A 26,061-nucleotide genomic window follows, 5' to 3' on the forward strand; every position below is an offset into this window, starting at 1 on the left:
TGCCTCAGCCTTCCTAAGCCTCTGGGTTTACAGTCGTTCACCTCCATGCCTTGTTAAATGTTAAATGTCTTTGGGAAATAAATGTCTCGATCCTCTAGACAGCTTTTATACCTCCCCACTTTAAATTTACTAAATTTTAGATATTTTTAATAACAAATTAACACATATCCATGGCAAAAATTCCACTTAGAACAGTGGTTAAAGGGAGAAATAAACATCACTGCACCCAAAAGTAACCATAGTTTTTTCTTGTGTAGTCTTCAAGAACATTCTGTGAAGATAAGAGCATTTGTATGTGTGTGCCTCTGTATATTTTTGTTTGATTGTACCTTAAGGTCTTACCTATATGCTTAGCTTTTGTGATTTTCTGTATCCTTATCATGGTTTATGGATCCACAGATGTTCTTTTTAGTGTTATTTCATGTTTTCTTATATAATACCACAACTAGTCCTTGATTAGTGGACAATTCTAGTTTGCTTTTCACCCCCTTCAACTCCATTTCTCCCCATATATAATTCAGAACAGGCATATAAGGCCTCAAATGAGGTAAATTTGCTTTGTCTGCTCTTTTTATACAGTCAGTGTAAGAACACAGCCTCACCAGAGAACACTCTCCCCCTTTTTTTGCCCTACAAACTAGGTTATGATGTGTGTGTGTAATTGAATTAATATGGCCTGTAAGTGGAATCTATAGATTGAAAGTATCACATTTTTAATTTTGACACACATTGTTATTAGTGTCCCAGTATGGTCACAGCGATTTATTCTGTGCCTTAGTAGCCATTCAAGTCATGCATCTCCTTGATGGTCACTTGTGTGTGGTTTCCTTTGATTGCCAGTTTGCATCCTTTGCTCATTTTTCCATGGGGTTGCTTACCTTTTCTAAGTGATTCATTGGAGTTTTTGATTATGTTAAACAAAACTAGCTGCTTGTTAATCATAGCAGTTTTTTTCATTTTATTTGTATGTATATAGTGGTGTTTTGTTTTGTTCTGTTTTGTTTGATACTGAGGATTGAACCCAGGGGCACTTAACCACTGAGCCACATCCCCACCCCTTTTTTGTATTTTGTTTAGAGACAGAGTCTCATTAAGTTTCTTAGGGCCTCACTAAGTTGCTAAGGCTGGCTTTGAACACTTGACTCTCTTTCCTCAGCCTCCTGACCCACTGAGATTACAGGCATGTGCCACTGCTCCATGTATAGTGTTTTAAAACCAGTTTGTTCATCTTTTGATTTGTTTCCAGTCAGGTAAGGTTTTATATACAAGTTTTAAATTTTTATGTAGTTATTCAGGTAAGCTTTTGTATACAAGTTTTAAATTTTTATGTAGTTATTCATTTTTTATGGACCTTTTTATGTCTTATGTCTTACTAGAAAGACCTTTTTTGCTATTTTAGAATAGTTTTGAAATATGTTCCTATTTTATCTCTTTGTCAAAACTACTTTCACATTTTGCTACTTTGGGAGGTTATTTTGGTATAAACAGAGAGGTTTAACAATGTGTGTCAAAATTAAAAATGTGATGCTTTCAATCTATAGATTCTACTTATAGGCCATATTAATTATTGTTTTCTTTGATGATAGTAATGATGATGATGATATTGTTATTATTGGTTTTTTGTTTGTTTGTTTGTTTTTCTCCAGGTAAATAGCCAGTTGTCTTTTAAGTCTATTTTTTGACCCACTCTTTATTGGTATTTTTTTGTGTGTATATCTTATTTGTATTTTTATCTGTTTCTGAAATTTCAATGATTTGTCTATTCCTGAGTTAGTACCAGGCTTTTAATTGCAGTAGCTTTACAGTGTATTTTCTCATAGAAGTTGTTGCCTTTTATTTTATTTTTTAAAAATATTCTTGCTTGAATAAAAAAAAAAAGCTAGAGGGACATCCTTTAAACATAGTGGGGTGATTCTGCTTAGATTAAGCAAGTTGTCATGTATTTCATATATACACATATATTAATTTTTTTCTGGACCTAAGACTTATAGTTACTAAATTGTCTTGAAGTTTGGTGAGGATGTCAGCTATCTGCAGCATGGGGAGCTGGGATGCTATTTTGGAAGGCTGGAATTGGGCCTGGGGAGAAGTGGGCTTGTCCTGCTGCATTATGTGATTTCTGTGGGAGTTTGAGCAGGTCATGGTACTGTCCCTTGTGCGTCCTCATTTCCATAGGTTGACATTTCCCAGCACATTTTATTGACATTGAGACATCAAGTAATTTTCCATCACTATTTTTCACTGAGCTATTGTGAGGAACAAGTGAATTAATACATGCATACGTCCTTTAAAACTGGAAAGGCAAGGAGAAGAACTTGATAACGATGATGATGATGTTATTATTGTTTTATTTTACTTTAGTTGAAGGAAGCCTTGTTGCTCCAGAAAATAAGGAGGAAGTAGAATGATGTATATGGGTTTGTAGCTATAGCCCAGACCGCTCATTCACCAATTTTTGCTGAATTCTCTCTGATGAGGGAATATATAGATAGGTTGAATCCTTGGAACGCGAGAAGGACTCAGGAGAGGCACTCAGGGTGGGAATGACGAAGCATATTATAGTGCAAGAAGAGACATGATGCCCATTAAGCAATAAAGAACATGGTGTGAAACCTGATAGCAGGTCAGAGATTCTAGAGAACAGCCCTCAGGGTTGACAGTCCTATAAGTGGAGTCTGGAGGAAGCCATGCAAGGCCTTGTAAACCATTGTCAGAAATTTGAATAGTATTCCAAGTGTCCCTGACAGTCATTTATGGAATCTGAAGGAGAGTGTAATGATTTATTTACAGTAAGAAGTTATTTTGATTGTGGTGGGGATGATGGATCAAAGGTGGGATGCACAGGAGTGGAAGCAGAGTCCAGCATGGAAGTATAACTAACTGTGGTGGACAGGATACAGAGAAAGATGCATTTGATCTGGTTTTAGAAGTAGAACTTAACTGATGAATTAATGATTTATGGATTTCTGATTTGAGCACCTGGGTGGAATGTGGTATTGCATACTGGTAACAGGGATTCTGAGGTAACAACTAATTTTGAGGACTATATTAAAATTTAATTTTGAGCTTTTCAAATTGAAGTATTTGTCAGTCTGTGGGTTAACTCATCTGAAAACAGATGAACAACTCTGAAATGGAGACAAGGAGTCTGCACAGATATTTGCAGTAAATTCCTATGGGTTTTCTCTACATTACCATTTTCCTTAGTCAAATCCCTTCTGTGTGCAGCCTCCAGAACAATCTTCTCAAAGTACCTCCTGAGTTCATCTTCCTTGCCTGTTCAGAAATCATCCAAAATCATTATTTTATAAGAAAAATCATCCTCAGGTTTCTGCAGGGGATTTCTAAACTCTTAAATTTGACAGTCAAGATGATCCACAGCCTGTTCTTGCTCAGTCTGTACCATTATGTTATTTTTATTATTTTTGCCTTTTAACATTTTTTATTGGTTCATAATAATTATATAAAAATTTAGGATTTGACATAATTATGAATTCATGGAGTATAGTTTGCTCCACTTAATCCCCAGAAGTTACATTTACCTTTCCCTTTCTTCCTCCCCCTATTTTCTTTCTCAAAAATAGATGTCTGGTGGATATACCTGATGGTGAAACTTACTGTAGTATATTTATATTTGTATATTGGAATGTTGGGTCTGAGTCATTCCACTGTTTTTCCCTTATCCCATCCCTCTCCCTTTCTTCTCAATCCCATTCTTCTGTTCCCCAATCATTCTTTTATTTTGATAGCATTCCCCCAATTTATTTTCCCTGTCTTGCTCCCCCCACCAATTTTAGACTAGCTTCCATCTGTCAGAGAAAACATTCAACCCTTGACTTTCTGCATCTGGCTTACTTCCCTTAATATGATGTCCTCTAGTTCCATCCATTTACCAGCAAATGACATAATTTCCATTCTTCTTTATGGCTGAGTAGTATTCCATTGTGTATATATACCACATTTTCAGTATCCATATTCATCTGTTGAAGGACATCCATAATCTGGCTATTGTGAATTGTGAATAAATATTGATGTGGCTGTGTCCCTACAAGAATACAAGAATTACTTGTATTCTTGATGACTGTCATTCTAACAAGAGTGAGATGAAATTTGAATGTAGATTTTGATTTGCATTTCCCTGACTACAATGGATGTTGAACACATTTTCATATATTTGTTGCTCATTTTTACTTCTTCTTTTGAGGTATGTGTGTTTAGTTCTTTTGCCCATTTATTGGGTTATTTGCTTTTTTGGTGTTGAGTTTTTTGAGTTCCTTTTATATTTGGGAATTAATCCCCTTTCAGAGAAGCAAGTGTTAAGTGTGACTTACTTCTCAACATGGACTCTCAACTTTAATTTCTCTGAACTTGTTTATATGCCACTAATATTCATTGTCCTTTTCAGCCTGATCTGCTTTCTTCTCTCCTTTTGCATCTCCTTCAAAGAATTATGGAATACTGAGCCCAGTATGTGTTTTATCTCTTCCAGAGTATCTACTGGTTCAGATCAGCCAGAATAAGGACTCCATTGTTTATCACTTTGGAATACTTCATATGAGCCATTCATATATTCTTTATTTTTCTTCAAGCTTTTTATGGAACTGTATCTTATTAAATTTACTGTCTTGCATAATACCTTACACATGATGTGTACTGAATAAATATTTGTTTAAGGGAATATTTTCTGTATGTGGGGATATGTAACAGGTAGTTAGCCTGCTTGTTTTAAAAGAAACTTACTGGAACAATGGTCTCTATCCTAAGTCAAATAAACTAAGCCTTAAGGCAGCCCTCTAAACCTTCCCACCAGTAGCTTATAATCTTTTATAGTTTAGGTTCCACTACCCATACCCTATTTTGAATTAAAACTGGAAAAAACAGAATCTTATTGGCTCAGCTTTGGACAGTAGTGTACATGAAGGGATGCAACCCTGACTCCTGAAAGTGATCTGAGAGTAGGCACACAGTTGCTGAGATTGGGAGGCCCTCTGGCCACCTGGAGGTTCAAAGCTGCCCCTATGTGAATAAGTTGACTGGTTGACTGAAAAGAGGAGTCAGAAGTAAGTTGTACTAGATGTCTTTCACAACCAACTGGAAACTAGGTCAATGTTGAACACTTTATGGTTTTGGTAAATTGTGACTTGCACCAAAGACAGGTTGTCATGGAAACAGGACCAAGTGATTGCCTTTAGTAATAGGTTTCACAGGAACTGCTTCTTGCTCATATTTTAGCCTTGTCAATTATGCTCTTTGTAATTAATATGAACCATCAATGTTAATTTACAGCTGATATTAATTATTAATTAATGTTAATTGAATTTATTGTTAGTGTTGACACTAATTATTAATATTAAGTAATTTTAATGTTACTTCATTAATATATTCACCATTCCAAAGTTACTTGTATCAGTAAAAAAGAACCTCATGTAATGTTATTATATTTTAAATATAAGCAAATTATGACAAGAGCTGTATATTCACTTTTTGCTTGGTGAACACTGCAGTTGTTTTTCTGTTATAAAAGATCCTTATTTATACTTCTGTATTAGTGCTACAACTGGACTTTTTAAAAATGAAGAAAATAAGCCAGGAGCAGTGTGACATGACTGTAGTAGTCCTGGCTGCTTGAGAGGCTGAGGCAGGAAGATCACAGATACAAGCCCAGTCTGGTCAATTTAGTAAGATCCTGTCTCAAAATAAGAAAGAAAAAGGGCTGGAGATGTAGCTCAGTGGTAAAGAGTACCTCTGCGTTTAATAGGTAAATAGGTAGATAGATGAAAGATAATCCTTTATGAAAGTTTTAAGATTACTTAGCCTTACAAAGCTAGCAGGAAAAAAGATGGAAAGTGTAAGAGCTTTAATTTTTTTTAAAAATCTTTGTTACTGGAAATTAATGATCTATACAAGGTGATTCATTTCTTATTAACAATTTTTGTAAAGAATAAAATTTCCAACCAAAATTTATCCAAGTGCTTTGGGTTGCTGTATAGCAGTAGGCAACCTATCAAGAATAATAATATAGGGGCTGGGGTTGTGGCTAAGTGGTAGCGCAGTTGCCTGGCATGAGGCACTGGGTTCGTTCTTGGCACCACGAAGGAAGGAAGGGAGGGAGGGAGGGAGGAAAGGGAGAAAAGAAACCCCATCAACAACTTCAAAATATTAAAAAGAGAAGAAGAAGAATATATTGGTGGAAAGAATTTTCCTAAAATACTAGAAAAAATGTCAGTGTGTATACTGCATTCTTCCTCTGTCATGGTTAAGTTTTAATAATAATTTTCTAACAATATTCTCTATGTAGCACACAGATCCTGGTGATTTAAAAAAAATAATTGACTCTCCTAAGAGACAAATGGGTAAGGGATATTCACTGAAGAAATACAAAGCAGTACACAAATGCAAAGATGTTTAACACTATTAATGATCAGGGACATGCATATATAAACAAAAGAGAAATACCATTTCGTATCCATCAGATTGATAAAAATGTATACATTTAAAAATACTCAGTGATGCTAACTATGTGTCATAGATTTCAAACACTGCTGGTGGACTTATTTTTCAGTATAGTGCTATTAAATTCTTCTCTGAGGAAATTTATTTGGACTTCATGGTTTTCATGACTTGAACTTCAATATTGTCATGTCAGTTGTGTGTTGCTGAGCAAATATGTCTTTGTATGTCATCCTTTCTGTGAAAGGAAATAAAATGTGTATGTTTAAGCTTCCTAAAAGAATTATCAGATCTACAATTTTCACCTCATCTCCCATTTGTCCTTCAAAGCATATTTTACCAAGGTCCATAGATTTCTTATATCTGTATAACTCCCTTTTGTCAAATCAAAACCACCTTTATCTCTCTCTACCTGAAGACAGCTTAGGTATTGATGATATTCCCAAGGTTCCAACCTGGCCTTTCTCTTCTTACTTCCATGGACAACCTTCTGCAACTTTTCTGCCTTCACATTTTGTTTTTATTCTTATCATTCCTAGAACTTTATCTCCATACCACACAATTCTTAAAACTTCTGATACGCAGAGCAGCTGCCTGTTGGTCAGTTTTGCTCCAGCCATTCCACAGGTATCACAACATTAACACATAAAAACCAAATTCAGTGTTAACAACTCACCCTCCACATGTATTTCCCAAATTTTCTTTCTAGGTGCATATCTCCCTTAATTATTGCCCAAACTGGATGCCTGGGGTCTTCCTAGACTTAACACTCATTTTCATTCCTAACAAGTGTGGTTGTATTGATTTCCTTCAAATCTGCCTCTCTCTGTTTCTACTACTACTCATATCCTTTTTGTGTTTGAGTCTGATTATGGAAGAGCCTTTTAGCTTCCTGCATTCCCAACCTGCTGGCATGGTTCCTATTTGGATTATTGTCTGATAATCATTTTCCATGTTAGCATCTGATGTTGTTAGTCCTTTTTAGACCTGCCATTGGCACCCCTCTGCTTCAGAGTAAAGCAGATACTGTTTTGGGTTTTCAAAGGCCATTCTGCAGCCTCATCTCTTAACAGTTCTTGCAGATTTTCCTGCATGTCTTCTGTTCTCCCTGTTCACACTGTTTTTTCTCCAAGGGATGTACTTCTTCCTTTCCCTGCCTTGTTAACTTCCACTTATTAACACCACTTCAGGTGTCAGATCCTGGGAAACAAAACTTTCTGATGCTTTACCTAATCTCTTTACTCCCCTTATCTTTGTTCCCCACCTGACTTTGTTCCTCTTCTACATTATTGGAGTTCAAGTCATACCTCTATTGCAATACTCCTACCACAGTGTTTTATAACTGTTTGTGTGTGACCTCCCTCATCCCCATGGAGTGCTATGAATCCTCTTCACATTTGCATGTAAGTCCCCAGCATAGTCTGCCTGTGGTTGTTTTTTTGTTGACTTATTTTGGCAAAAGTATCTGGAGAAATTTTTGATTGTCATGACTGGTGGGTATGGTGATACTGTCACCTAGTGGGTGGACCATCTAGCCAGGGATGCTACTCGATACCCTAGAATGCACAGTATGGCCTCTGTTACCATGTCCAGCCACAGATGGCAATAGTGTTGAAGCTCATAGACTTCTAGAATGAAGCACAAAGTACTTTATTTTAAGAAAAAGATTGAACAAAAAGATGAAATTACTTAAATATGGATTTCTCAAGTAATGTATAAAGTTTCTCAATGGCAAGCAGCTTTATTTGCAGTCTAAACTTCTCTGGTTCTTTTGGTGGGTCATAGTTAATATTTATTGAGAAGCTGTCTTCTGGAGTAAACATTCCCTGGTGCTTAATTAATGGGTGAGCCAGTAGTTATAGCGATTTAGAAACAAACCCAAAGGGTGTAAAGGTAATGGAACTAAGCTCTTCATTTGCTTTAAAACTTCTTCCTTTTTAGAAATTATTAAAGTGTCTAATAGCAGGTAACCATGCAAGCAGTATTTTTGATGAGGTATACAGATGGACAATGTCTTTTTTAAAGACTCTTAAAAAGGGCTTACTTGCTTAACTGTACAATCCCCAGAAAATGCAAAATGTGATAAGCCTTTATGTAAGTTAGCAAATTTTGAAAACTCTGGAGCTGCCCCAGCATACATGTGTGCATATGTACCCACAAACATGTCCTCTTTGCCATTTTACCCAAGTGCCTGCTACTTTGCCAGGGACACAGTTCATATTAATACATCAAAGTAGATGGGGCTCCTCACGAGGAAGATTATACTTGAATTATGAGTTGATAGGGTTCAGGAAACCCATTCAACTAAGTGCAATTCACTTTTAATATATGATTGCTATAGTACTAAAATAGGTGGGGCTGCCAGTACACTGGACAATTAGAATATGGAAGGATAAAAGTCAACAAATAATGACTTAACATTACATCTCAAAGCCCTAGAAAAAGAACAAATCAACACCAAATGCAGGAGAAGAAAGGAAATAATTAAAATCAGAGATGAAATCAACAAAATTGAAAAAAAAGGAAATAATTGACAAAACTGACTAAATAACAGTTAGTTCTTTGAAAAAAGGATGATATACACAATTTAAACAGATCAATGCTTTTTTGTGTCTATTGAGATGATCATATGGTTCTTACTTTGAGTCTATTGATGTGATGAATTACATTTATTGATTTCCATATGTTGGACCATCCTTGCATCAATGGAATGAACCCCACTTGATCATGGTGTACTATCTTTATGATATGTTTTTGCATTCGATTTGCCAAATTTTATTTTATTCAAGTTTTCTTTTTTTTGATGTGTCTTTGCCTGGTTTTGGAATCAGGTTGATATTGGCCTCATAGAATGAGTTTGGAAGTGCTCCCTCTTTTTCTTTTTCCTGAAATAAATTGAAGAGTATTGGTATTAGCTCTTCTTTAAAGGTCTTGTAGAACTCAGCTGTGTATCCATCCAGTCCTGGGCTTTTCTTGGTTGGTAGACTTCTGATGGTGTCTTCTGTTTGATCACTTGAAATTGATCTGTTTAAATTGTGTATATCATCCTGATTCAATTTGGGCAAATCATATGACTCTAGAAATTTGTTGATGCCTTTGATATTTTCTATTGGAGTACATTTTTTCAAAATAATTTCTAATTATCTTATGTATTTCTGTAGTATCTGTTGTGATATTTCCTTGTTCATCAGGTATGTTAGCAATTTGAGTTTTTTCTCTCCTTCTCTTCATTACCATGGCTAAGGGTTTGTCAATTTTATTTATTTTTTTCAAAGAACCAACTATTATTTAGTCAGTTTTGTCAATTGTTTCCTTTTTTTTTTTTTTCAATTTTGTTGATTTCATCTCTGATTTTAATTATTTCCTTTCTTCTCCTGCATTTGGTGTTGATTTGTTCTTTTTCTAGGGCTTTGAGATGTAATGTTAAGTTATTATTTGTTGACTTTTTCTTCTTTTAAGGGATGAACTCCATGCAATGAACTTTTCTCTTAGAACTGCTTTCATGTGTCCCAGAGATTTCTATATGTTGTATCTGTGTTTTCATTCACCTCTAAGAATTTTTTAATCTCTTCCCTGATGTCTTTTGCAACCCATAGTTCATTCAGTAGCATATTATGTAATCTCCAGGTGTGGGAGTAGTTTTCATTTTTTTATTTTATTATTGATTTCTAATTTCATTCCATTATGATCTGATAGAATGCAAACTAGTATTTCTACTTTTTTATATTTGCTAAGAGTTGCTTTGTGGCATAATATATGGTCTGTTTTAGAGAAGAATCCATGTGTTGCTGAGAAGAAAGTTTATTCACTTGTTGAAGGATGAAATAGTCTGTATGTTAGTTAAGTCTAAGTTATTGATTGTATTATTGAGTTCTACAGTTTCTTTGTTTAGCTGTTGTTTGGAAGATCTATCCAGTAATGAAAGAGATGTGTTGAAGTCAATTAAGAATTGTTGTTTTTTTTGTCTGTTTGACTCTTGAACTTGAGAAGAGTTTGATGAACGTAGATGCTCCATTGTTTGGGGCATATATATTTATAATTGTTAAGTCTTGTTGGTGTATGGTTCCCTTGAGCAGTATGTAGTATCCGTCTTTATCCCTTTTGATTAACTTTAGCTTGAAGTCTACTTTATTTGATATGAGGGTGGAAACCCCTGCTTGCTTCCACAATCCATGTGAGTGGTATGATTTTTTTTCACATCCTTTCACCATTGCTCTGTGGATATCTTTTCCTATGAGATGAATCTCTTGGAGGTAGTCTTGGAGGCAGCATATTGTTGGGTCTTTTTTTTTTTTTTTTGCTTCAATATGCTTGTCTTACAATATGCTGTCTTTTGATTGGTGAGGTTAGGCCATTAACTTTTGGGGTTATTATTGAGACATGAGTTGTATTCCCAGCCATTTTTGTTTATTTGGTGTTTAACTTAACTTAGTTTCTCTTCTGATTAGTTTTCCTTTAGTATAATACCTCCCCCTGCTGATTTTCATCATTGTTTTTCATTTTCTCTTATTGGAATATTTTGTTGAGGATATTCTATAGTGCAGGCTTTCTAGTTGTAAATTCTTTTAACTTTTGTTTATCACAGAAGGTTTTTATTTCATCATCAAATCTAAAGCTTAATTTTGCTGGATATAAGATTCTTGGTTAGCATCCATTTTCTTTCAGAGCTTGGTATATGTCATTTCATGATCTCCTGGCTTTGAGGGTCTGCGTTGAAAATTTTTCTGATATATACATTGGTCTCCTCCTATTTGTGATCTGTTTCCTCTCTCTTAGGGCTTTTAAGATTCTATCCTTGGGGCTGGAGTTGTGGCTCAGTGGTAGAGCACTTGCCCAGCATGTGCGAGGCCCTGTGTTCGATCCTCAGCACCACATAAAAATAAATAAAAATAAAGGTATTTTTTTTTAAAGATTTTATCCTTATTCTATATGCTAGGTATTTTCATTATAATGTGCCTTGGTGTAGATCTGTAATTTTATACATTTGCTGTCCTGTAAGCGTCTTGTATTTGGTTTTCCAAGTTATTCTTCATGCTTGGGAAACTTTCTGATATTATCTCATTGAAGAGATGGTTCATTCCTTTGGTTTGAAACTCTGTGCCTTCCTCTATCCCAATAACTCTTCCATTTAGTCTTTTGATGCTATTCTATAATTCTTAGATGTTCCGTTCATGGTTCCTTACCAACTTTACTGTGTGATCAACTTTATTTTCCATATTGTATACTTTGTCTTCATTATCTGATGTTCTTTCTTTCAAGTGATCTAATCTGTTGGCTATGTTTTCTATTGAGTATTTTATTTGATTTATTGTTTTCTTTATTTCTGAGTGGGTTTTTTTTTCTTCAGAATCTCTATCTCTTTCTTGAAGTAATCTTTTGCTATGTATATTTACTCTCTTATCTCTTTGTTAGAGTGATCAATTTTTGCCTGTATTTCCTCATTTAGGTCATTCTTTAATTCACAGATCATTTTAATTATGAACCTTCTGAACTCCTTCTCTGACATTTCATCAACTTTGTTGTCCATGGGTTCTGTTATTGTAGTATCCTGGTTTGTTTGGGGCACTTTCCTTCCTTGTTTTTTCATATTGTCTATGTGTCTTCCAATCTTGCAGTGCAGAATCTGAGATATTACACTTTCTACCCTTGTAGTATCCATGCAAATTGTCTGAACCTCACCTTGATGTTGGGCTTCCAGACCCTGCTGGTGTCCCTCAGTGTATACTTCTGCAACTAAAATGGCGGCAGCAATAGCCGAGGTAACTTGAGATAATAGTGGAGGTGCCCCAAGATGGATGCAGCATCTTACAGAGATGGGCCTGAAAGGGTGGGCCTTACAGTATTTGGGATGCTTGCTCTGTGATGCAGTTGCTTCTAGGCCCTGTCTGTTGTCAAAAGTTAGGGGCTACTGCATGGGGTAGTCTGTGGTGATGTCTGTAGTGTCCCAAGATTGAAGTGGTTTACGCTTGGGCTCCCAGATTGGGAGCAGAGGTGTGGTGGACTCGAACCTACCCTGGCCTGGGTCCCACATATGTCCCTGTAGGTGGATTTGGGCCTGGCCTGGGCTGTGGCAGGGGTCTGTTGGTTGGAAGAGGCGGTCCTGTGCCAGAGCCTGAGCTCTGGCAGAGATGTCTGCCAGTGGTGGGATGGACACGGGCCTATTCGGAACCTGGGTCCCCACACAGGTTGGTGTGGGTGGATCTGTGGCAGTCCTGAGCTCAGGCAGGGGTCTGCTGGTCGGAATGGAAGGTCAGAAATTTGAGTAGGAGAAGGAAGAAACATTTTAGAGAATGGAGACAATGACTCATTTTTAAAGAGTATTTATTTAGCCAATTGTGGCAGCCTACAACTGTTACCCCAGCTACTCAGCAAGCCAAAGGATCACAGGTTCAAGGAACAGACTGGGCAACTTAGTGAAAATCTATCTCAAAGTAAAATAAAAAGGTCTGTAATGTAGCTTAGAGATAGAATGGTAATGGACTCAATCCCCAATACAGGGGGAAAAAAAGAAGAAAAAAGTTTCTGTTGATACTAGCAATTTCTCACTAGTCTCTGAAAACTATTTGGATTATGCTAGAAAAGTCAGGTTCTCATCTTTACCCTTAGAGACTGCTTTGTGAAATCAAATGGTAAAAAATTAAAGATGCACTATTTTTTTGTATTTGATTTATAATAAAAGTTATTTAGATTCACATTAAATTTTAAAATCCAAAATTTTTTGTTGTTGTTTATTTTTAAAAATTCTTTCTAGATGTACATGACAGTAAAATGTATTTTGACATATTATACATACAGAGTATAACTTATTCTAATTAGGATCTCATTCTTATTATCATACATGATGTGGAATTTCACGGATTGTGTATTTTATATGAACTTAGGAAAGTTATAGCTGATCCATTCTGCTGTCTTACTGTCTTTCCTATTTCCATCCTCTCTCCCTTTCCTTCATTCCCCTTTGTCTCATCCAATGAACTTCTCTTTTCTCCACCACCCCCACTTATTGTGTATTAGTTTCCACATGTTAGAGAGAACATTTGATCTTTGTTTTTTTCCAGACTGGCTTATTTCACTTAGCACAATAGTCTCCAGTACCAGCCATTTACTGGCAAATGTCATAATTTCATTCTTCTTTGTGGCTGATTTATTATTCCATTGTGTGTATATACCACATTTTCCTTATCCATCAGTCTGTTGAAGGGCATCTATGTTGGTTCCATAGCTTAGCTATTGTGAATTGAGCTGCTATAATATTGATGTGGCTGCATCACTGAATGTCCTGTTTCTAAGTCCCTCTCAGTATGAACCAAGGAAGGATATAACTGGGTCAGATGGTGGTTCCATTCTAGGTTTTCTGAGGAGTGTCCATTACTGCTTTCCAGAGTGGTTGCACTAATTTGAAGTTGTGCCAGTGAGAATTTTCCCTCACATCCTCACCAACACTTATTGTTATTTGTTATACACACACACACACACACACACACACTTGCTGATGGACATCTATTTATTTACTTATCTGTTACTTGTATATGGTGCTGAGAATTTGAACCTAGTGCCCCATACATGCTAGGCATATTCAACCATTTAGCCACAACCCCAGTTCTGTTCCTTATATTCTTGACCATTGCCATTCTGACTAGAATGAGATGGAATCTCTGTGTAGTATTAATTTGCATTTCTCTAATTGCTAGAGATGTTGAAAATTTTTTCATATATTTGTTGACCATATTTATTTCTTCTGTGAAGTGCCTGTTCAGGTCCTTTGCCCATTTATTGATTGGGCTATTTGTTTTTGTTTGTTTGTTGGTTGGTGTTATGGTTTTAAGTTCTGTGTATATCCTGGAAATTAATGTTCTGTCTGAGGTACAGATGGCAAAGATTTTCTCATATTCTATAGGCTTTCTTTTCACATTCTTGATTGTTTCCTTTGCTATGAAGAAGCTTTTTAGTTTGATGCCATCCCATTTATTGAATTCTGATTTTGCTGCTTGTTCTTTAGGAGTCTTGTTGAGGAAATCAATTTTTAAGCCAACCTGAGAGTTGGGCCTTTCTTTCAGTAGGCACGGGGTCTCTGGTCTAATGAGTAGAAGCCTTGATCCACTTTGAGTTGAGTTTTGTGCAGTGTGAGAGATAGGGATTAAATTTTATTCCACTACATATGGATTTCCAGTTTTTCCAGCCCCATTTGTTGAAGAGGCTATCTTTTTTCCAATATGTTTATGGTGACTTTGCCTAGTATGAGGTAACTGTATTTATGTAGGTTTGTCTCTGTGTCTTCTATTTCAATCCTTTGGTCTTCTAGCCTGTTTTGATGCCAGTCCCATCCTGTTTTTGTTACTCTCGTCCTATACTATAATTTGAGGTCTAGTATTGTGATGCTTCCTACATCACCTTTCTCCCTAAGGATTGCTTTGGCTATTCTGGGCCTCAAGAATTTTTTTTTTTTTAATTAAGTGTTCACATTACAATGACTAGAATCAACCTCTCATGTAGTTCTATTTGTTCAGTTTCAGAGACTGCCTATATGGGTTAAACATGTTTGCTAAAAGAAGATAGAAATATATTTATACTGATTTTGGTGGCCTCTATAAGATAATGTGTGTTTTACAATTGACATAACCTAATCTTATTTTATATTGGTTACTGTTGGATTTTGTGTCAAAACAGTCTAAGCTACAGATACTATATTTTAAAGCTGTTTTAAGGAACATAATCATAAAGGAATAGAATTATAGGCTTGACTAAAGAATACTTAATTGCATTTCTCTTAATTTTCCCAGCCAATTTCTGCAGAAATTTTGGAGTATTCATCAGATAGCAACAAAGAAGATGACTCAGAAAATGTCCTATTCATTGATTCAGAATCCCCTCACAAATACCACATGGAATATGATTCTGATGCAAGACAGGTTATGGACAGCCTGTTCAACACAAGAGTGAAATCAACAGAGAGTGTCTTGTGTATACCCCAGAAGCAGATAGCTAAGTTTCCCAGGACTCCAGAAAACTCATCAAAGAAGAAGAAACTTTTAAGGTTAAACTATATCTTTTTAAATACTTTATTCCCAGCTTTTCTCTTTCTTAAAACCCTGTAAATCTCAAATGTTAATTTTTAAAAATTTGTTTCCTTGGGAAGTAAATTTGGCAGAATAGAATTATAATACTGATAAGCAGTTATTGAAGTCCTAAATTCTGGAGCTGATTTATGAAATTGTTCATTCAAGTTGAGTATTCATGGATTTAATTACAACTAGCTTACTTGATTGCTTTCCTGAATGGAGAATTGTTGTTGGGCTTATCAAACTTTCTTGTGGATCAGTTCTTCAGGTACTGTTTTAAACACTAAAGGCAAGTGTTCTATTCTTAAGTAACTTATCTAAAGAGAAAAAAAGTACATATAGACTGTATCAGATTACTTTTATGGGTATTATGAGAGTGATTAGCTAGCTCTACACTGAACATGCAAAAAGTATGAGAGAGCCAAGACTCAGAGACAATAGTTGGTGTGTGTGTAGAGAGCCATCGTGGAAAAATATACCTATCACTAGCATAGTAGGTGCTAATTTTGGCAGGCCAGGTAGGTTGCATGGAACAGCCTATAGGGACCTGTCCCAACCCTGTGACTCTTTATTTGTCAAATAAGAATAAAACAATACCAAATGACAAAAGCAAAAGTAGTAGACAGTTCTATGGAAAAGGAGTTTCTGTGGAATGTTAACATGGTCAGGAAGAGCACAGTTGGATCCATAGATGTTATCTCCACATCAAAAGAAGACAAGACCCCTAAAGCACAAGAAATAGAACCAAGAATCAGTAAGTGGATGCCCTCAAATTAAAAAGCTTCTGCACAACAAAGGGAGCAAGAGTGTAGAGAGACCTACAGAATAGGAGAAAATCTTTGCCAGGTACTCCTCTGATAGGGGATTAATATCCCAAATATAAAAGGAACTCAAAAAACTCAACACCAAAAAAGCAAATAACCCAATAAATGGACAAAAGAACTAAACACACACTCCTCAAAGAAGAAGTAAAAATGACCAACAAATATATGAAAAAAATGTTCAACATCCATTGTAGTCAGGGAAATGCAAATCAAAATCTACATTCAGATTTCATCTCACTCTTGTTAGATTGACAGTCATTAAGAATACAAGTAATAATAAATGGTGGCAAGGATGTAGGGGAAAAGGTACATTCATACATTGCTGGTGGGACTGTGAATTAGTGCAACCCCCTAAAAGGCAGTATGGAGATGCCGCAAAAAACTGGGAATAGAACCACCATATGACCCCATTATCCCACCTCTTGGTATATATCCAAAAGATCTAAAATCAGCATACTATAGGGACACAGCCACATCAATGTTTATTCACAATTCACAATAGCCAGATTATGGAAATAACCTGGGTGTCCTTCAACAGATGAATGGATACTGAAAATGTGGTATATATACACAATGGAATACTACTCAGCCATAAAGAAGAATGGAAATTATGACATTTGCTGGTAAATGGATGGAACTAGAGGACATCATATTAAGGGAAGTAAGCCAGATGCAAAAAAATCAAGGGTTGCATTTTTTTTCCTCATATGCTGAAACTAGACCAAAATAAGCAGGGAGGAAGGGAGAGACATTATGAAAATGCAAGGGAGATCAATGGAGTAGAAGAATGGAGTTGGGGGAAGGGGAAGGGACAAGAAAGAAGAGAAACTACAGAAGGAGTTTAACCAAATTATGCTGTGTGCATGTGTGAATGTACCACAGTGAACTCCATCTTTATTTATACCTATAGAGCATTAATTTATATAAAAATACATAGATGGAGGGAAAGCTAATGGAGTAGACAGTGGAAGAGGGGGAAAGAAGGAGAGGAAGTACTAGTGATGAATAGAACAAATTATATTCTGTGCATATAAAATTATGTCAAAATGAACCCCATTGTTACGTATAGCTATAATGCACTAATAAAAACATAAAAAGGTCAAGTGGATTTACACTAAGAAGAAGATGCTTACTTAGGAGAGCCTGGGTTGAAGGAGTGTGCCACAAGGGGTGGGGATCATACCCTGATTCCTATTTTTAAATTCAGGGTTACCTTGCTCTAGAGAGGTTAAAGAGAATAGGAGAGATAGTATTTGAGATGATGGGGAGGGTCAGTGAAGATAGAAAGTGGAATAAGATCTCAATGAAGGAAAGATAAGGCAGAGTCCAGTGGGCCAAGTATAGCAAGCATAGTGAGAAAGTTCCTGCCTGTTCCCGACATTTTGTTTTCAAGATATACGATACAAGGCTGTATACCTGTCCTAGAAAACCTGGCACTGTTATAAGAACCAGCCCCAAGAAACCATGAAAGAGGCAAACATATCCAGATTGCACAGAGTGCCATTTATTGAGGGCTTACTGACAGAAGTGTGACCATGGGTGACAGTAATTACCAGTGGACCTCTGCAATTTGAGTCAGAGGAAGGGGGCTTTTAAAGTTCTCAGGACAAAAGTGACTTTATCCAAGTACAGATACCTGGTGTATCTCAGTTATATCAAAGATATCAGGCACATTCCTGGCACTGATGGTACCAGGGTCCAGTCATGTAGCTCCACATACCATTCTAATAGTTTTGTTTATTTATAGTATGCTGAGAATAAATGCAAGAAAACTGATCAGAGTTACTCAGGGGCATTCATGGGTGTTATAAGTCAGGATGGTCACAGTTATATGAGGGTGAATCCCAACAATGCCCAAAGTGAAGAAGATGTGGCCTCAAAAAAGAATGGAGGTGATTTGTAATAGAGAAAGGAAAGGAAGTCTATTAAAGAAATTAGCCTTTTTACTTACAAAAGTAATGTCTCCAGCACTACTAAAGACCTACTAAGGTGCTCCAGGGCTGACCCTGTGATCTCAGTGTGTAGGATGCGGATGTGGAGCTGCTCAACAGAGTGGTCAGGCAAAGGAGAGTGCTGTAGATGCTAGAGCTCATACAAAGCAAGAAACTGAAGCAGCAAGGATAAAACTCTTTGGAGGAGTTTCCCTTTAAGGATGTGAGTTGGAAGGGATTGTGAGGGTTGAGGTTACTTGTTTTAAGGTGGAAGAAACTTCAACGAGTTTTTATGTTGAGAGTTCCAGGAGAGAAGGAGAAACTGCTGAGGCAGAGGAGAGAGGATAAGTGATAGCATTGTATCTGATGTGGTGAAAGGAGGCCACGAGCAGGGGAGATCTGGTCAGGAGGTCAGAGTCGTCCATACATGGACCACAGGAAGACAAAGTCCATGCAGGTGCAGGGATATACCTGGTCAAAAGCCCAAACAGTCCATCTGTGGGCAGATGGAAGGGTGGAGTCCATGCAGTACAGATAGATACATGTGGCTTGGAAGCAAATTCTTTCTGTTCACTTCTATTTCAGTGAAATAAGAAATTCTTTTATCAGCTTATAGAGAGAGTGAAGAAAGACGTATAAAAGTTATATTATAGGAGTAAATAGGCTGGGGAAATGCTCCAGGGTTGTCTGGGAGCAGTTGCCTTGAATTGAGCTTGAGATAAACCAGCCAGTGTGGATCCAACCCTGGGACTGCAACTGTAAACAGACAGAGTGTGGGTAATGTCCAGTTGTACCTTGAAAAGAGTTGGCAGAAGTTCCAAGAAAGTAGTTATATTAATGGTTCATTAAAGCTAAAATAGATAAGGCAGGATTGAGTACATGCAGGGTGAAGATGGGTTGTAGAAGTCTGGGCAGGACCAATAGATGGGGGATGGGGAGAGATTTGTCAGGTGCTTTTAGAGTCAGGCTACTATGGGGTGATGGGTAACTTAGAATGGAGTTAATGGACAGAGACAGTTGGTAAACTCTGAAGTTTAGAGAAAGACTGTGGAAGATGGATGCTGAGGTTGGTGAAGGACACAGTCTTGGATAGGAGTTCAAGGAATGGGGAGGTAGAGTCACCAAAGCCTCATGGGCACTGAAATCAACAGGAATGGTGGCCAGCAGACAGGAAAGGCCTTTGTGGTTGGTAGGGACAGCACAGAAGGTGCCTACCCCAAGTGCAGTTCAGTCAGGGTGGGCTGGAATCTAGGGAGGGTTCAAGAAGATCTTGAAGCAGCAGTGAAGAACAAGATACTTTCCAGTCAGTCCCATTGATGAGAAAAGTGAGGACAAAAGAGCACTGTTTGTACTCAGTACTGGGGTGTACTGAGGGAAACAAAAAGGCAAATAGAGGTGATTAAAGTAGCTTCAGCAATATGCAAATGATTACTTTCTTCTAGTGATTTCTAAGAAAAATTTAAGAAGTGTATTTTGCATTTTCCCTTTTAAAGTTGCTATTTACATATTTAAAAATCGAGGTACTTTGATGTTATTAGGACTGTCATCCCCAGGCATGGAAGATACACTGTTCTAATGAGACTTACTGTTGTTTTTTTTTTTTTAATTGATTTTTTTTAAAAAATTAAATGACAGCAGAATGCATTACAATTCTTATTACCATATATACCACAATTTTTCATATCTCTGGTTGTAGATAAAGTATGTTGACACCAATTCATGTCTTCATACATATACTTTGGATAAGGATGTCCATCACATTCCACCATCCTTGCTAATCCCCTGTCCCTTCCCTTTCCCTCCCACCCCTCTGCCCTATCTAGAATTCATCTATTCCTCCCACGCTCCCCCTCCCTACCCCACTATGAGTCAGCCTCCTTATCTCAGAGAAAACATTTAGCATTTGTTTTTTGGGGATTGGCTAACTTCACTTAGCATTATCTTCTCCAAGGTCATCCATTTACCTGCAAATGCCATGATTTTATTCTCTTTTATTGCTGAGTAATATTCCCTTGTGTATATAGGCCACATTTTTTTTATCCATTTATCCACTGAAGGGCATCTAGATTAGTTCCACAGTTTAGCTATTGTGAATTGTGCTGCTATAAACATTGTGCTGTGTTCCTGTAGTATGCTGTTTTTAAGTCTTTTGGCTATAGACTGAGGAGAGGGATAGCTGGGTCAAATGGTGGTTCCATTCCCAGATTTCCAAGGAATCTCCATACTGTTTTCCATATTGACTGCACCAATTTTCAGTCCCACCAGCAATGTAGGAGTGTACCTTTTCCCCCACATCCTCACCAGCACTTATTGTTGTTTGTCTTCATAATAGCTGCCATTCTGACTGGAGTGAGATGATACCTTAGAGTAGTTTTGATTTCCATTTCTCTAATTGCTAAAGATAATGAACATTTTTTCATATATTTGTTGATTGATTTTATATCCTCTTCTGAGAAGTGTCTGTTCAGGTCCTCCATTTGTTGATTGGGTTATTTGTTTTTTTGGTGCTTACTTTTTTTAAGTTCTTTATATACCCTAGAGATTAGTGCTCTATCTGATGTGTGAGGTGCAAAAATTTGCTCCCAGGATGTAGGCTCTTTGTTAGCCTCACAGATGTCTCTTTTGCTGAGAAGAAACTTTTTAGTTTAGTCCATCCCATTTATTGATTCTTGGTGTTTTTTTTTTTTGTTTTTTTTTTTAATTTTTTATTGTGGGTTGTTCAAAACGTTACAAATTTCTTGGCATATCATATTTGACACTTTGATTCAAGTGGGTTATGAACTCCCACCTTCACCCCATACACAGATTGCAGAATCACATCAGTTACACATCCATTGATTTACAAATTGCCCTCCTAGTGTCTGTTGTGCTCCGCTGCCTTTCCCATCCTCCACCCTCCCCACCTCTCACCTCTCCCCTCCCCTCCCCTCCTCTCTCTCTACCTCCTCCACTGTGTAACCCTGAGGGTCTCCTTCTATTACCATGCACTTTCCTTTCTCTCTCCCTTTCCCTCCCACCTCTCATCCCTGTTAAATGTTAATCTTCTTCTCCTGCTCTTCGTCCCTACTCTGTTCTTAGTTACTCTCCTTATATCAAAGAAGACATTTGGCATTTGTTTTTTAGGGATTGGCTAGCTTCACTTAGCATAATCTGCTCTAATGCCATCCATTTCCCTGTAAATTCTATGATTTTGTCATTTTTTAATGCAGAGTAATACTCCATTGTGTATAAATGCCACATTTTTTTTATCCATTCGTCTATTGAAGGGCATCTAGGTTGGTTCCACAGTCTTGCTATTGTGAACTGTGCTGCTATGAACATCGATGTAGCAGTGTCCCTGTAGCATGCTCTTTTTAGGTCTTTAGGGAATAGACCAAGAAGGGGAATAGCTGGGTCAAATGGTGGCTCCATTCCCAGCTTTCCAAGAAATCTCCATACTGCTTTCCAAATTGGCTGCACCAATCTGCAGTCCCACCAGCAATGTACAAGTGTACCCTTTTCCCCACATCCTCGCCAGCACTTGTTGTTGTTTGACTTCCTAATGGCTGCCAATCTTACTGGAGTGAGATGGTATCTTAGGGTGGTTTTGATTTGCATTTCTCTGACAGCTAGAGATGGTGAGCATTTTTTCATGTACTTGTTGATTGACTGTATGTCCTCCTCTGAGAAGTGTCTGTTCAGGTCCTTGGCCCATTTGTTGATTGGGTTGTTTGTTCTCTTATTGTCTAATTTTTTGAGTTCTTTGTATACTCTGGATATTAGGGCTCTATCTGAAGTGTGAGGAGTAAAGATTTGTTCCCAGGGTGTAGGCTCCCTATTTACCTCTCTTATTGTTTCTTTTGCTGAGAAAAAACTTTTTAGTTTGAGTAAGTCCCATTTGTTGATTCTAGTTATTAACTTTTGTGCTATGGGTGTCCTATTGAGGAATTTGGAGCCCGACCCCACAGTATGTAGATCGTAGCCAACTTTTTCTTCTATCAGACGGCGTGTCTCTGATTTGATATCAAGCTCCTTGATCCATTTTGAATTCACTTTTGTGCATGGCGAGAGAAAGGGATTCAGTTTCATTTTGTTGCATATGGATTTCCAGTTTTCCCAGCACCATTTGTTGAAGATGCTATCCTTCCTCCATTGCATGCTTTTAGCCCCTTTATCAAATATAAGATAGTTGTAGTTTTGTGGATTGGTTTCTGTGTCCTCTATTCTGTACCATTGGTCCACCCGCCTGTTTTGGTACCAGTACCATGCTGTTTTTGTTACTATTGCTCTGTAGTATAGTTTGAAGTCTGGTATCGCTATACCGCCTGATTCACACTTCCTGCTTAGCATTGTTTTTGCTATTCTGGGTCTTTTATTTTTCCATATGAATTTCATGATTGCTTTCTCTATTTCTACAAGAAATGCCGTTGGGATTTTGATTGGCATTGCATTAAACCTATAGAGAACTTTTGGTAATATCGCCATTTTGATGATGTTAGTTCTGCCTATCCATGAACAGGGTATATTTTTCCATCTTCTAAGATCTTCTTCTATTTCTCTCTTTAGGGTTCTGTAGTTTTCATTGTATAAGTCTTTCACCTCTTTTGTTAGGTTGATTCCCAAGTATTTTATTTTTTTTGAAGATATTGTGAATGGAGTGGTTGTCCTCATTTCCATTTCAGAGGATTTGTCGCTGATATACAGGAATGCCTTTGATTTATGCGTGTTGATTTTATATCCTGCCACTTTGCTGAATTCATTTATTAGCTCTAATAGTTTCTTTGTAGAGCCTTTTGGGTCTGCTAGGTATAGAATCATATCATCTGCAAATAGTGATAATTTAAGTTCTTCTTTTCCTATTTTGATGCCTTTAATTTCTTTCGTCTGTCTAATTGCTCTGGCCAGTGTTTCGAGAACTATGTTGAACAGAAGTGGAGAGAGAGGGCATCCCTGTCTTGTTCCAGATTTTAGAGGGAATGCCTTCAGTTTTTCTCCATTCAGAATGATGCTAGCCTGAGGCTTAGCATAGATTGCTTTTACAATATTGAGGTATGTTCCTGTTATCCCTAGTTTTTCTAGAGTTTTGAACATAAAGGGATGCTGTACTTTGTCGAATGCTTTTTCCGCATCTATCGAGATGATCATATGGTTCTTATTTTTAAGTCTATTGATGTGGTGAATAACATTTATTGATTTCCGTATATTGAACCAGCCTTGCATCCCAGGGATGAATCCTACTTGATCATGGTGCACAATTTTTTTGATATGTTTTTGTATCCGATTCGCCAGAATTTTATTGAGGATTTTTGCATCTAGGTTCATTAGAGATATTGGTCTGTAGTTTTCTTTCTTTGAAGTGTCTTTGTCTGGTTTAGGTATCAGGGTGATGTTGGCCTCATAGAATGAATTTGGAAGTTCTCCCTCCTTTTCTATTTCCTGAAGTAGCTTGAAAAGTATTGGTATTAGTTCTTCTTTAAAGGTTTTGTAAAATTCTGCTGTATACCCATCCGGTCCTGGGCTTTTCTTAGTTGGTAGTCTTTTGATGGTTTCTTCTATTTCCTCAATTGATATTGGTCTGTTTAGGTTGTCTATATCCTCCTGACTCAATCTGGGCAGATCATATGACTTAAGAAATTTATCTATGCCTTCACTATCTTCTAATTTATTGGAGTATAAGGATTCAAAATAGTTTTTGATTATCTTCTGTATTTCTGAAGTGTCTGTTGTGATATTGCCTTTTTCATCCCGTATGCTAGTAATTTGAGTTCTCTCTCTTCTTCTCTTCGCTAGCATGGCTAAGGGTCTGTCGATTTTGTTTATTTTTTCAAAGAACCAACTTTTAGTTTTGTCAATTTTTTCAATTGTTTCTTTTGTTTCGATTTCATTAATTTCAGCTCTGATTTTAATTATTTCTTGCCTTCTACTTCTTTTGCTGTTGTTTTGCTCTTCTTTTTCTAGGATTTTGAGATGAAGTATGAGATCATTTATTTGTTGGTTTTTTCTTTTTTTAAGGAATGAACTCCAAGCAATGAATTTTCCTCTTAGAACTGCTTTCAATGTGTCCCATAGATTCCGATATGTTGTGTCTGTGTTTTCATTTATCTCTAAGAATTTTTTAATTTCCTCCTTGATGTCTTCTATAACCCATTGATCATTCAGTAACCTATTGTTCATTCTCCAAGTGATGTATGCTTTTTCCTTCCTTCTTTTATCGTTGATTTTCAGTTTCATTCCATTATGATCAGATAAGATGCATGGTATTATCTCTACTCCTTTATATTGTCTAAGAGTTGCCCTGTGACATAATATATGATCTATTTTTGAGAAGGATCCATGTGCTGCTGAGAAAAAAGTGTAACTGCTTGATGTTGGGTGGTATACTCTATATATGTCAATTAGGTCTAGGTTATTAATAGTGTTATTGAGTTCTATAGTTTCCTTATTCAACTTTTGTTTGGAAGATCTGTCCAGTGGCGAGAGAGGTGTGTTGAAGTCTCCCATGATTATGGTATGGTGGTCTATTAGACTCTTGAACTTGAGAAGAGTTTGTTTGACGAACATAGCTGCACCATTGTTTGGGGCATAAATATTTATGATTGTTATGTCTTGTTGGTGTATGGTTCCCTTAAGCAGTATGTAGTGTCCCTCTTTATCCCTTTTGATTAACTTTGGCTTGAAATCTATTTTATTTGATATGAGTATGGACACTCCTGCTTGTTTCCGAAGTCCATATGAGTGATATGATTTTTCCCAACCTTTCACCTTCAGCCTATGTATGTCTTTTCCTATCAAATGCGTCTCCTGTAGGCAGCATATTGTTGGGTCTTGTTTTGTGATCCATTCTACTAGCCTGTGTCTCTTAATTGGTGAGTTTAAGCCATTAACATTTAGGGTTATTATTGAGATATGGGTTGTTCTTCCAGCCATATTTGTTTATTTCTGTTACTAAACATGGTTTGTTTTCCTCTTTGATTATTTCCCCCCCCTTTACTGTCCTACCTCCCACTGTTGGTTTTCATTGTTATTTTCCATTTCCTCTTCCTGTAATGTTTTGCCGAGGATGTTTTGAAGAGATGGTTTTCTAGCTGCAAATTCTTTTAACTTTTGTTTATCGTGGAAGGTTTTAATTTCATCTTCCATCCTGAAGCTTAATTTCGCTGGATACACAATTCTTGGTTGGAACCCATTTTCTTTCAGTGTTTGAAATATGTTATTCCAGGATCTTCTAGCTTTCAGAGTCTGTGTTGAAAGATCAGCTGTTATCCTGATTGGCTTACCCCTAAATGTAATCTGCTTCCTTTCTCTTGTAGCTTTTAAAATTCTCTCCTTATTCTGTATGTTGGGCATCTTCATTATAATGTGTCTAGGTGTGGATCTCTTATGATTTTGCACATTCGGCGTCCTGTAGGCTTCTAGGATTTGGGATTCTGTCTCATTCTTCAAGTCTGGGAAGTTTTCTCGTATTATTTCATTGAATAGACTGCTCATTCCTTTGGTTTGGAGCTCTGTACCTTCCTGTATCCCAATGACTCTTAAGTTTGGTCTCTTAATGTTATCCCATATTTCTTGGATGTTCTGCTCATGGTTTCTTAACAGTCTTGCTGAGCTGTCTATGTTCTTTTCCAGTTGAAATACTTTGTCTTCATTGTCTGATGTTCTATCTTCTAAGTGTTCTACTCTGCTGGTAGTATTCTCCATTGAGTTTTTAAGTTGGTTTATTGCTTCCTGCATTTCTAGGATTTCTGTTTGTTTGTTTTTTATAACCTCTATCTCCCTGTATAGTTGATCCTTTGCTTCCTGGATTTGTTTGCGTAATTC

General features: G+C 36.9%; 1 protein-coding gene and 1 pseudogene across 9 annotated transcripts in view; one reads left to right on the forward strand and one right to left on the reverse strand.

Moving 5' to 3' along the window:
• Positions 1-26,061, forward strand: part of Spidr (scaffold protein involved in DNA repair) — a 394,388-nt gene that overhangs the window by 110,616 nt on the left and 257,711 nt on the right. For 5 of the 9 annotated variants that reach the window (XM_048782863.1, XM_048782864.1, XM_048782865.1 and 2 more), the window contains one exon: positions 15,231-15,484. The exons of 2 other annotated variants lie outside the window; for them this stretch is intronic. In XM_048782863.1, the coding sequence (XP_048638820.1) occupies positions 15,231-15,484 (254 nt within the window). Of the gene's footprint in view, positions 1-11,304; positions 11,346-15,230; positions 15,485-26,061 lie in introns of those variants that run through there. 2 more of the 9 variants (XM_048782868.1, XM_048782871.1) reach the window with 2 other exon arrangements.
• LOC125610615 lies at positions 497-613 on the reverse strand (annotated as a pseudogene).

This window comes from Marmota marmota, unplaced genomic scaffold, assembly GCF_001458135.2.
Source record: "Marmota marmota marmota unplaced genomic scaffold, marMar, whole genome shotgun sequence".
Lineage (NCBI taxonomy): Eukaryota > Metazoa > Chordata > Mammalia > Rodentia > Sciuridae > Marmota > Marmota marmota.